General features: G+C 37.3%; 1 protein-coding gene across 2 annotated transcripts in view; it reads right to left on the bottom strand.

The window, feature by feature from the left end:
- The window catches only part of PPP4R4 (protein phosphatase 4 regulatory subunit 4), a gene marked incomplete at both ends in the record, with an annotated part of 115,724 nt that overhangs the window by 49,934 nt on the left and 52,337 nt on the right, over positions 1-13,453 (bottom strand). Inside the window, 5 exons of one of the 2 annotated variants that reach the window (XM_079699745.1) lie at positions 321-428; positions 1,252-1,358; positions 3,613-3,686; positions 4,200-4,369; positions 7,719-7,810. In XM_079699745.1, the coding sequence (XP_079555871.1) occupies positions 321-428; positions 1,252-1,358; positions 3,613-3,686; positions 4,200-4,369; positions 7,719-7,810 (551 nt within the window). The remainder of the gene's footprint in view (positions 1-320; positions 429-1,251; positions 1,359-3,612; positions 3,687-4,199; positions 4,370-7,718; positions 7,811-13,453) is intronic. The other variant, XM_079699746.1, reaches the window with a different exon arrangement.

Below are 13,453 nucleotides of genomic sequence, written 5' to 3'. Positions count from 1 at the left end.
TACAGCTATAGTCTGAGCATGGTATATTATATTCAAAGCACGGACATTTTTCCCTTCCTGGATCTAGGGGTTTGGAGTGATAAGTAAGTAAGTAAGTAACTAAGGTAAAAAGGTAAGAAATTAACATTAACCCCCATACTAAATCTTCACTTTTATCTCTTTTAATATAAACACATCAGAAGGTACTTATTATGATCATTTTTAAAGATCATATAAAGTTTAGCCCTTTAAAGCATGCTTTCATGGAATACAGAACAGGATACACATGTCTGACAATCCAGAAATAAAACTGTGACAAAAGGAATTGAAAATATACTTACCCAATGCCCTGAGCTATATTTTCTAATTGCCGACACATACAAGATCGAACTTCGTACTCTACATCTTGACAGAGTGATTTTACCAAGGGAAGAATATCTCTTTTAATGCTTAGAGAGAGAGGAAAGAAACATGCAAATGGGTGAGTATTTTAGAATAATTAATATTTTCAAAAAATTATCCTCAAAATCTTAGCTTAATAATAACAAACATACCTTAATAAAGAACTTTATCATTTACAATGTATATTTACATATGTTATTACATTTGGATATTAACAGCTACTTTTAAATTATGTATATGACTGAGTCTTTTTAAAATAATGGTTAATTTGTAATTGGCAGCTAAAACATCTTAGCTACGATAAAAGGCTATAGGCAAGTGGACTGATTCTAGCAACCATCAACCAAAATATTCGTCAATTTTATATCTTACTCTTGTGTCATAATTACACAACATTCCATTCTTTCCACTTGGTATTTATCATCTGGGCAGAGTGTAACATATAAATTATAAACATTCTCTATAAAACCTCAAAGTAAGATAAATTATTCAAGATAATGAATTCATAGCAATGATGGAAAAAAGCTGATGGAAAAAAGCAGAAATCTATCTCTATGTCAATATTTACCAATTTTTGAAGTCTGTAAGATAATTTTATTTTATCCTCAAAACTACACAAGGTATGTGACAGAGATGACTAAGATGAGAAATAGAAAAAAAGTTACCCTTATTGATTTTGAAAGGCCATATCAAGAAGAAATGCATGTGAATAAGTAGACTTCCAAGATTCTATATTCTGTAAATTTAAATCAGCTAAACTGTAAACAGTATGGAATAATACAAATCTAATATAATTATTAATAATATAGTCATTATACATTTTAAATCAATTGAATAAAGTAGACAAAAAATTATATTACAAATACTCACGCAAGGGCATCAAATTTGTTGGTCAATTTTCCTAAAATTTTACAACTAACTAAACGAGACTGGACTGTTTGGGAAAGTTGTGCCTTGGAAACAAGTGGATTCAAAATCTAAAGAGAAAAGATTTAGAGAACAAATTCACAAAATTTTATATATTCTTGACACTAATGTCAGCTATTTTCTTCAAAATATTTTAATGTTCTAAATGTTTTTATAGAACCTCAATTACATTTTGAGGTGCATGTTTGTTCATCACCTGGATCTCATTTTATTTGCCTTCTTGGATTATTAAGGTAAAGATGATGATAAATTATGCAATCAAAAACAATTAGGCACCGGGCTTCCCTGGTGGCACAGTGGTTGAGAGTCCGCCTGCCGATGCAGGGGACGCGGGTTCGTGCCCCGGTCCGGGAAGATCCCACATGTCGCGGAGCGGCTGGGCCCGTGAGCCATGGCCGCTGAGCCTGTGCGTCTGGAGCCTGTGCTCCACAACGGGAGAGGCCACAACAGTGAGAGGCCCGCATACCACAAAAAAAAAAAATTAGGCACCAAAAAAACTGAATTAAAGCTTATGGTGAATTCTCTAATGATCTGTTTGCGCATATAGTTGTGAAACATACATTTTTCAAAAGAAAAAAAGCAAGTTAATTATTAGATACCCTGAAATTTGTTTTTGTTCCATACAGATTAATTTTTACATTTGTCCTGAAGCAAGCAAAACATTATAACTTCAAAAAGATTCTATTAAGGTAATTCTGTCATTTGAATACAACAGCCCAACTCTGATACTGTACTGTGAATGTCCTGGGCACTCGAACTCAACAGCATGACAGACTGCAAAGAATTATGAAGATCAGACCTTGTTTCTGGTCCCAGCTATTTAATTTGTCTAAGTAATCTTGCTATTTCTCATCCCAAGGTTTCTCATCTACTTAAAATGGAGATCAGAATACTAGGTGCTACTACGATTCCCCCAAGTTCTAACTATAACTTTAATCAAAGGGTCAACTTTTTTCCTCTCAACAGAGTAGCCAGAATTACTGAATGCATAATGATAAATATAATTTGAAAGTCAAAGATCTGAAATAAAAGGCATATTTAAAAATCTTAAAAATCACATGTTAAATAATATGCGACATTCTAGAGTAAAAACTGCATGCTACCATGCACCACTAATCAAAAAGTATAAATATGTCAACATTACGTTCAATATTTAAATATGTGTAATCATCTAGATGTTTGGCATCAAGTATACAAACATCCTTATAACTGGGTAGATCTTCCCATTTTCAAGCAAGTGTTTTGGCACTGAGCTAGGGCCATAATCTGTACGAGGGCAAAGAAAGGGCAACGACACTTAATGAAATCCACAGAGGACATTTTATTGACTGATAACTCTTTTTCAACAGGACATATTTGAAAGGAAATTCATAAAGAAATAAGGTTCAAAGAATGAAAAATCAGTTCTTTAAAGAATAAATTTCCTAATTTTCCTGTTCTCTCATTTCAATTTGCTAAAACTTTTAGAGAAGGGTCTGTTGAACAATATTGAACATTAAAAAGCAAACAACAAATTGGTAACATTATTTGCAACAAATATAACAAAGGATTGGCAACCCTGACAGATAAATAGCACATAAAAACAGTGATCAAAGAATATGATCAGATAATTCCAAGAGAACAGAGGTGAAATATAATAATATATGAGAAAATATTCAACAGCATAATAATCAAAAAATGTCCAATTAAAATGTAATTCCATTTCTGGCCCATCAAATTTAACTGGAATGCTATTGCTGATGAAAGCCCAGGGAAACAGGCATCTTCTCATATTACTAGTCAAGAGCCTTAAGAATATTAATGCCTTCTAACCTAGTAATTCCACTTTTTTGGAAGTTACAGTTTAGGAAATTATCTGTAAAACAGGAAAAGCTCTACAGAGATGTTCATTATTGCCTTATTTTGATAATAAAACACTGAAAACAGGCTTAAATGTTTAATGAGTAAAATATTTGTAGCTACTACCAAATGAGAAATATGAGAAAATAATAAGGAAAATAAAGCTAAGTGAAAAACAACCATATACAAATTCAATGTGATCACTAACATGGCAAATAGCACCATATACAGGGGAAAAAATCTGAAATGAAAATACATCACAATGTTAGAAGTAGCTAAGTACAGAACCACGATTTTTCTTCCTTCTATATTTTGTACTACCCAAATTTTCTGTAATGAATATGTGCTGCTTTCAGAGTAGGAAATAACTTTATTCTTTTTTGAAATACCGTTTCTATCAAAAATGAAAACAACAAAAACCTTAGAGTGACTTAAGTACTAGAATATACAAAAAAAAAGTATTACCTCATGCCTTAGGGTTTCTTTGGGCAATACTTCTATCACAGACAGAAGAGTTTCCAGCCATGCGTTGCTGACACCTGATTGACAAAGATAAAACATGCCAACTTAACTATCTCACTTACAAATTCAGTTTCAACTTAGCCACTAATATTTACAATAGTATTTAATAGTAAAATGGCAATAATTATTTTTATTACTATTATGAGAAGTTTCTCTATTTTTCTGTCTTAGCCAATATGTGGAAAACATTTATATATTTAAAAATAATACTGAGGGGCTATCTTTAACCCAAAGTGTGCATTTTTCTTGTACTACAATATCATAAACATAAATGTTGTAAAAGAAACAAATCTAAGAAAAAAGTATAAATCATAAGATGAACTAATGGGTCTTCAGGCTTCAAGGGCACTGAATTTTGTGGGTTTTGTACAAAAATAGTCATCGCTATTTTTAGTCACACCACTGATCAACTCTTAGGCAGCACAGTCTCATTCAGTTATGGTCATCGGCCTAACACAATTCAAATAACATCACAGCCACATACAAGAAACAATAAGTACATATACGATTAAGCACGTCAGGCCCCTGACCTGCGTCCCTGTGCTCCAGATGCAGTAGAATGACTTGGAGGAAGGAGTGGGCATATGTATGAATCGACACTGATTCTTCCTGTAGAATGGTCAAAAATGATACCGCAGCCGTTAACTGCATTTCCACTCCTGCAACATGCAGGACCTCCTGTATAATCAGAAAGAGTGTGCTATTATATAGATGAGAGATAAGAAATTATAATTTTTTAAAAATCCAAGGTCATAGAAACCAAAAATAGTCATATTGCACAAAATAACTATATATGACCTTTAAGGATATGTACTTCCTTTTATTACTTTAAGAAAACTATATTAATCTGCTCCTGATTGTTTAACTTATTAGACCACATAATGTTTATATCTATTTGGTTGGCCAAAAAGTTCGTTTGGGGTTTTCTGTAACAGCATATATATATATATTCAATATATATAATTTTTTTTTGGCCACGCCACGTGGCATGTGGGATCTTAGTTACCCAACCAGGAATGGAACCGGTGCCGCCTGCGTGGAAGCGCAGAGTTTAACAACTGAACCGCCAGGGAAGTCCCTGGACCACATAAAGTTTAAACGTCTCAGGAATTTATGAAATAACACTCCATTGCTTTATTGCATAAAAATTATAAAAAGTACATAAACATTTAGATAATAGAATAGTCATTTTAAATAGATCTTAATTTCTATTTTGCTCTTTGTACAGTTTTCCATTCCCGCCTACAACAATAATGTCAAAGCTCAATCACATGTGTTTTTATTAATTGTATTTCTGCTTCAAAAAATAAATATTATGCATTCCACTATAAAAAAGGAATACACTTAAGATTGTGCAAATGTATTTTCCCCTTTAAACAAGTGACAAGTACACAAATTACTATGAAGTAAACTGTATTTTTAAAAAGGAATTTTTTAAAATAAGAATATTTTAAAAAATTAATTATATTAATAGCCATCTCCACTCACCTTTTAAAGTCAAAGCCTACATTAGAATAGTTTAACACATCCAAGAGTCAAAAAAAACCCTATCTTTCATATAAACCTCACCAAAGATATAACCTGTACTTCTCTAGAAGACTGTGTGGGTGTGCATAATGCAAAGGCAGCTAAAAGTCTTACTTTGTTTAATCAATTGTGGCAACTACTGGAATTTCCCTTGTATGCCTATTTTATAACTAACAGAGTAAAGTTGGTAGAACAAGGTGGAACTTGCAACCATAAAACAAAGTTTCATATCTGTGATCTTAGGAAAATTAGTCTTTCTGCATTATTTCCTAATATATAAAAAGTAAATTATGGCTTCATCTTCTAAGAGATTTGATTGAGATCATTTAAATAGCACTTTTATGACTTACCAACTTGTGCAAACTGAGCATTTACATAATGACCATTGTACATCCAACTGTCTCCTCTCCACTACCCTTGGATATCTGGTAGGAATCTCATCACCTGAACTGACCTCTCCCCAAAACTGGCTCTTCCTCCCACCTTTTGCTAAACAATCAATGACAACTCTGCCCTTCCAGCTTTCCACCCAGAAACTTCGGGGTCATCCTTAACTCCTCTCAGTCCCTCGCTTACCGTAATCAAATGACCAGTCAATCCTGATCCAAATCTGACCACCTATCACCTCCACCACTACCACTCTGATCCAAGCCACCATCATCTCCCACCTGAATTACTCCAATAACTTGCTAACTAGTCCCTGATTCTATCACTGCCCCTCTACTACTTATTCTCTACAGCAGCCAGAGAGATTCTTTTTAAAAAGTCAGATCACATCACTTTTCTGCTCAAAACTCTCCAGTGGCTTTCCAACCCACTCAAGGAAATGTCTAAACCTTTACAAAGATCTGTTCCCAATTCCCTCTTTTCCCAGATTTCCACATGGTTGGCTCCCTGATCTCTTTCAAGCCTCTATTCTAATGTCACCTTTTCAATGAGCCCTTCCCTGATGACTCTATTTTAAACAGAAAGCCACCCCCTTGCGCCAGCCCTCGCCATGACCCGACGGGTTTATCATCTCCGTTGTCCAACATACAACAAGTCCATCTGTTTATGGTCTCCCACATCTAGAACAAAAGCTTCATGACTGCACAATTTGTTGTCTGTTTTGTTCACTACCGTATCCCCAACTCCTACAGCACATGGCAGGTGTTCAGTAAGTAATTGCTGGATGACTGAATATCTCTTACCCTTTCACCTAAACTTTCTGCTCTTGACGCTCTCTCCCTTCACACACTTTTTCCACATCTCCTAAAAGGTGGCTTCAAGAGATTTTGAAGTGAGTCCTAAAGATTAGGGATTGGTAGAATTAGACACAAGGCAAAGCAAAAATGGATCACATAGAAATGCATTCTCAATTCTCTTTCTGGAACGTCAATGAGGAGATATTCCTGCCATCTTCCACCCCAGTCTCTGCAACCGTGATTTAGACCATGTACCCAGAGTCTTTGATTCAGCACGGTGGGACCACTGCCAGTCATTATGACATACATCATTCTACAGCAGAAGGAACAGACCCAGAGCTGTCAAGTATTTTGCCGAAGGCCAGCAAGCTTGTAATTGGCAACTCTAAGACTTAACCCTTTGTCTGCCTGATGCCGAAGCCAGGCAACAAATTCTTCTTCACAGACTCTGCACTTCCATTCACCATTTATTAGGTTGTGGCTTCCAACAACCTTAAGATCTGGCAGTGGCTTTACTGTGGCAGATGTTTATGTGGTGGGGTTAATACCCAGAAAACTGATCACATATTAGGGTGGCTGATTTTTGTGCTGTGTTTTGTTTTAAACTTTTGTATCATACACACAAATGTCATTTTACAAGTTTTTTCAATCAACAGTCAATTATGTATCTTAAGAGTTCCTAGCTGAAAAGAAAAAGAGAAGGAATGATAAGGCATAAAGCAGAGCAGCAACTGGTCTCTGAAATCAACCCTCCCACATCCCCCGGTTTTACTGTTTCCAAAACAAACATTTGTTCCACACTAACAATTCTGGATTTGGAAAACGCTTTTAGAAGATTTGATGTGGCCAGGATACATCACTTACAGGTTTCAGAAGGCATAGCTTTTCTTTAGAAACAGAGACTGCTTTGCAAAGAAATATTTAAATAAATTGTGAGGGCCCCAATGTGCATTCCAGTTCACATGAGTCTGTTGTTTTAAGTTCCAAGAGATGTAATTCTGCCCCTCTTAAAGTCATTAAAGTCCTGGGTTTTGTACGTATGCAAACTTTATGCAAAGGAAGAACATGAGAAGCTCTCCAACTTCATATCTTCTTACTGTATTACTTAGTCTTGACTGCCGCAGCAACATTTGCCCCAACTATTTTGCATTTAATTTTCGAAAAATCCTCAAGTCTTATCAGGATTTGGGTTTTTCTCTTGTTGTGCTGACTTCAACATCTGGGACTGTCCACTGTTAAGAAACCAGCACAGACTAAGAGATTTCATCACTGCTAAAATTCAACTGATTTCTAAACATAGTTTTCTGAAACAGAATACAATAAGAATTCGATACTTACCAGTTAGTGTTCTCCTCCATGGAGTCACACCCTCTGGACAAACATAGTGAGATCCATACTCTCTGGGTAAATAAGTGTGCATCCTCATGGACCTTGGAAGACACTGAAAAGTAAATTCCTCTATTGCTTAAGTGCATGCCTTAACGCCAGTTACCATTCCTCTTACGTACTATCGTATGGCTGGCATTCCAACTTGAATTCCTCAAAGATGAAATAAGACATTTTATAAATGAGTTAATGATACATTTCCGAATTTAAAAACCATTCCCACTCAAGGAAGGACAATGTACTAGATGCTTCTGTGTTTAAATTCATTCTTAAGTTAGCATGAATGGTGCAAGAAAGCATTTTGTTAAACAATGTAATGTCCTTGCAGAGAGGGAAACCGCTGTCGCCAATAAACCCGCATTATAATGCATCAAGAAGATCTTTCTCTTTACAATACACAACATAGAGAAGCCTAAATAAATCACTGGCTTACTCCGGAAGAGCAAAGATTTTGGGTTCATGCATTTGGAAACTAAACTTATTAAATAAAACTGGTAAACGTATCTACCATAAATAGTGCTGGTTAAAGGTAAAGGAATCCTAAAATTACAAAGTATCTTTGTATATTTTTAGAGATAACATCACTGGTTATTTTGAAATTAAATAATATGGATTTATATATTAAAATACTAAAAACCTAGGACATATAAAATATCTGGGGTTTTGAGGGTCATAAGTGTGGGAATTTTTAGTACCTAACACTAATAGTGAACAACTCTTTTCACTATAAAATTACACTATTTATAAAAGACTTTACAACTGAGTTAAATATGAATAAGTGGAACATGCCAACTCTAAAGTGCCTTTAACAATTAACTACGGTATCTCACTATCTCGCTCTCTTCCCTATCACTGACTGCCACGTTCCACACTTAAGTAAAGGGTGGAGAGAACTAGTTGAGAGCACTGAAGATCAAAATCGGAGAGGGAAAATAAAGTGGAGGCAGTAGACAGGGATAAAAAGGGTGTGTTTTACCCTTCTTTTAACCTGTGTTTCAGTGCCTAGCAAGGTTCATGAGGAGGTACACATAAAACATCCCAAAGATCTCTTTCCAAAAAGGAAATAACAATACCAATAGTAACTATCATGTGACTACTGCAAACATGCAGTGAAGTATCCAGCCATGCAAAGTCACAAGGACACCAGAAGAAATCAATATATTTCAATACCATGGTTTTGAAACTGAACTTTGAGCTGGACGACCCAGCCAAGTCATTTTTACACATAATAAATTAGAATCATGGGTAATTTAGGCTTGAAATGTAAATAAAGTCATTTAAAACATTGCAAAGAAAGGATGTGCTTATCAAAGAAAGAACGACTTAATGGACACAAGAGTTATAAATAACCATTTCAAATGATCCGCTTTAGTCATATTTAATTAAACATTTTTTGAAAAAAATGAGAAACTGTTTTCGGGGGCGGGAGAGGCAGCACTGGAAAGTACGGCAAATTTCTGTGAGCAAAAGTAACGCATTCTTTTCTCTCTAGTCAGTCACAGTACTTTTCCTTCTATCCTAATCTCCCTCTAATGTAGCCCAATGAGAATCTAATTCTGACAATATAATTTTAATTTCATTCTCAACTATTTATTAAGTACCAACATCCTACTAAGTATTCGGGGAAACTGGAGAAAAGTCAAAGACATGGTTCCCTACCTTTGAGGGACTGCTATTGATTACATACATTCAAATATTGAACAAATAACCATTTAGTTACATTCAAGGCACTGTGCTAGGAGCTGGAGACTTAGCAATTAGCAGGGCTAGCAATGTACCTGTTCATCCTGTAATTAAAAGTGTGGTCAAATCTAAGGATGAGAAGTACAAGGTGCCATAGAGCATCTGCTGGGTGAACTAATCTCCTCTGAGGAAAGGGGATCACTGAGAAGTGACAACTGACCTTGTGAAGAGAAAGAGATAACTAGACAAAAGCCAGGATGAAGGAAGGCAGGAAAGCAAGAGGAGGAGGAAGGCAAGCACTCCTGGCACTGAGGAGTGAGGAGGAGGATGGTAGATTCCAGGAGCTGAGAGAAGGTCAGTGTGCCTGGAGCCCAGAGTGAAGGGGGTGGGGCAGAGGCTAGTGAAACAGACAGAGCCCAAATCACATAGGGCCTTAGATGCATTAAGCAACAGAAGATTCAAATTATTGTTTTAAATGCTTTGAAATAGCATGATGACTGTGAAGTTGAAAAGGATCAGAAAGGAGGGAGGATGGAAAGGGAGGAAGGTAGTGGGTGAGGATCACTTGAACCCTATAATAGCCTGGACTAGGGTGGAGGTAGTATTGCTGGAGAGAGGTGGGTGGATTCAATATTTAAAACATAAAATAAACAGGATTGTATAAACAAGTAGGAAAAGACAGGTGGTATCAAGGATGACCCCCCACATCCTTGCTTGAAAGGCAGGTGGATAAGAAGGTTACCCATTAGGATAGGGGACTCTGGAGGGAGCCCAGATGTTGAGAGGAAATAGCAGGAGCTCAGTTCTGGACTCGCTAACTTTGAGGTGACGTTGAGGCATCCGAGGAGAGAGTACAAACAGGGAATTGTATATACAGTTCTGATACTCTGAAAAGATCTGCTATAAATAAGAATTAATATAGAACAGATAAAATTTATAGAGATGATATTTAAAGCCAAGGGTGTGTGGATAAGATTGCCTACAGAGCAAATATAGACCAAAAGTGGAGATCAGCTACTGCAAAACAATTTCATCCCAATAAAAAAAAAAGGGTGTTGAAGAACTCAAAGTTTAAAAAAAAGATCCATCACGAGTGTTTTGGCATAATATTTAATTTTAGGTTCTGGACTATTCCTAACACATCATTAGAAAACAATCAATTGATCTGTGTAGGGGTGGAGGTGATGACAGGGTATATGCAGGTATATAAAAAGAAATTATTTGGGATTAATATTGTTCTGAGATTAAATTAAGAAGGAAAAAAAAAAGGAAAGGAAACTTCCTCTTTCGGTAACAGTAGAGTAGGTAATTCTAATCAGCTCTTATGATAAGGATAATTTAAAAAGCTGGACAAAATACAAAAATCATCTGCACAAAGGCATATGGAAACTAACAAGGTAGTGAAAAAGTTTCGCATCCAAGATCTAAGAGACAATGGAAATCCAGAAAGGTAAGCATGTAATTTGGGGCCTGGTTTTCCCCTGGAAGCATTTGCTGATTCTAGAAAAGGCTCCTGAGGGGCTGAAAACTTAAGCTGCCTTTCTGACAGACTTACAGAGGCACTGGTAAGCCCCCCGGGATAGGACAAGGGTAATCCTAAAGTAGCCCAGAGATTGGTTCAAGATGGCGGAGTAGAAGGACATGCGCTCACTCCCTCTTGCAAGAGCACTGGAATGACAACTAACTGCTGAACAATCATCGACAGGAAGACACTGGAACTCACAAGAAAAGATACCCCACATCCAAAGACAAAGGAGAAGCCGCAGTGAGACGGTAGGAGGGGTGCAATCACAATAAAACCAAATCCCATAACTGCTGGGTGGGTGACTCACATACTGGAGAATACTTATAACACAGAAGTCCACCCACTGGAATGAAGGTGCTGAGCCTCACGTCAGGCTTCCCAACCAGGGGGTCCGGCAACAGGAGGAGGAATTCCTAGAGAATCAGACTTTGAAGGTTAGTGGGATTTGATTGCAGGACTTTGATAGGACTGGGGGAAACACAGACTCCACTCGTGGAGGGCACACACAAAGTAGTGTGAGCACTGGGACCCAGGGGAAGGAGCAGTGACCCCACAGGAGACTGAAGCAGACCTACCTGATAGTGTTGGAGGGTCTCCTTCAGAGGCAGGGGGTGGCTCTGGCTCACTGGGAGGACAAGGACACTGGCAGCAGAAGTTCTGGGAAGTACTGTTTGGCGTGAGCCCTCCCAGAGTCCGCCATTAGCCCCACCAAAGAGCCCAGGTAGGCTTCAGGGTTGGGTCGCCTCAGGCCAAACAAACAACAGGGAGGGAGCCCAGCCCCACCCATCAGCAGACAAGCAGATTAAAGGCTTACTGAGCTCTGCCCACCAGAGCAACACCCAGCTCTACCCATCACCAGTCCCTCCCATCAGGAAACTTGCACAAGCCTCTTAAATAGCCTCATCCATCAGAGGGCAGACAGCAGAAGCAAGAACTACAATCCTGCAGCCTGTGGAACAAAAACCACATTTACAGAAAGATAGACAAGATGAAAAGGCAGAGGGCTGTGTACCAGATGAAGGAACAAGACAAAAGCCCAGAAAAACAACTAAATGAAGTGGAGTTAGGCAACCTTCCAGAAAAAGCATTCAGAATAAGGATAGTGAAGATGATCCACAACCTTGGAAAAAGAATGGAGGCGAGATTGAGAAGATGCAAGAAATGTTTAACAAAGACCTAGAAGAATTAAAGAACAAACACTTCAAAGAATCAAAGAACAAACAAACAGAGATGAACAATAAAATAACTGAAATGAAAAATACAATAGAAGGAATCAGTAGCAGAATAACTGAAGCAGAAGAATGGATAAGTGACTTCGAAGACAGAATGGTGGAATTCACTGCCGCAGAACAGAAGAAAGAAAAAAGAATGAAAAGAAATGAAGACAACCTAAGAGACATCTGGGACAACATTAAACGCAGCAACATTCGCATTATAGGGGTCCCAGAAGGAGAAGAGAGAGAGAAAGGACCTGAGAAAATATTTGAAGAGATTATAGTCGAAAACTTTCCTAACTTGGGAAAGGAAATAGCCACCCAAGTCCAGGAAGTGCAGAGAGTCCCAGGCATGATAAACCCAAGGAGAAACACACCGAGACACCTAGTAATCAAACTGACAAAAAATAAAGACAAAGAAAAGTTATTGAAAGCAACAAGGGAAAAATGACAAATAACATACAAGGGAACTCCCATAACGTTAACAGCTGACTTCTCAGCAGGAACTCTACAAGCCAGAAGGCAGTGGCACCATATATATAAAGTGATGAAAGGAAAGACCTACAACCAAGATTACTCTACCCGGCAAGGATCTCATTCAGATTCAATGGAGAAATCAAAAGCTTTACAGACAAGCAAAAGCCAAGGGAATTCAGCACCACCAAACCAGCTCTATAACAAATGCTAAAGGAACTTCTCTAAGTGGGAAACACAGGGAAGAAAAGGACCTACAAAAGCAAACCCATAACAATTAAGAAAACGGTAAGGAACATACATATCAATAATTACCTTAAACGTGAATGGATTAAATGCCCCAAACAAAAGACACAGGCTCGCTGAATGGATACAAAAACAGACCCGTATATATGCTGTCTACAATAGACCCACTTCAGACGTAGGAACACATACAGACTGAAAGCGAGGGGATGGAAAAGATATTCCATGCAAATGTAAATCAAAAGAAAGCTGGAGTAGCAATACTCATATCAGATAAAATAGACTTTAAAATAAAGAATGTTACAAGAGACAAGGAAGCACACTACATAATGATCAAGGGATCAATCCAAGAAGAGGATATAACAATTATAAATATATATGCACCCAACACAGGAGCACCTCAATACCTAAGGCAACTGCTAACAGCTATAAAAGAGGAAATCGACAGTAATGCAATAATAGTGGGGGACTTTGACACCTCACTTACACCCATGGACAGATCATCCAGACAGAAAATTAATAAGGAGACACAAGCTTTAAATGACACA

Source organism: Hyperoodon ampullatus (genome assembly GCF_949752795.1).
Source record: "Hyperoodon ampullatus genome assembly, chromosome: 3".
Taxonomy (NCBI): domain Eukaryota; kingdom Metazoa; phylum Chordata; class Mammalia; order Artiodactyla; family Ziphiidae; genus Hyperoodon; species Hyperoodon ampullatus.
This window is presented reverse-complemented; position numbering and strand designations above follow the sequence as displayed.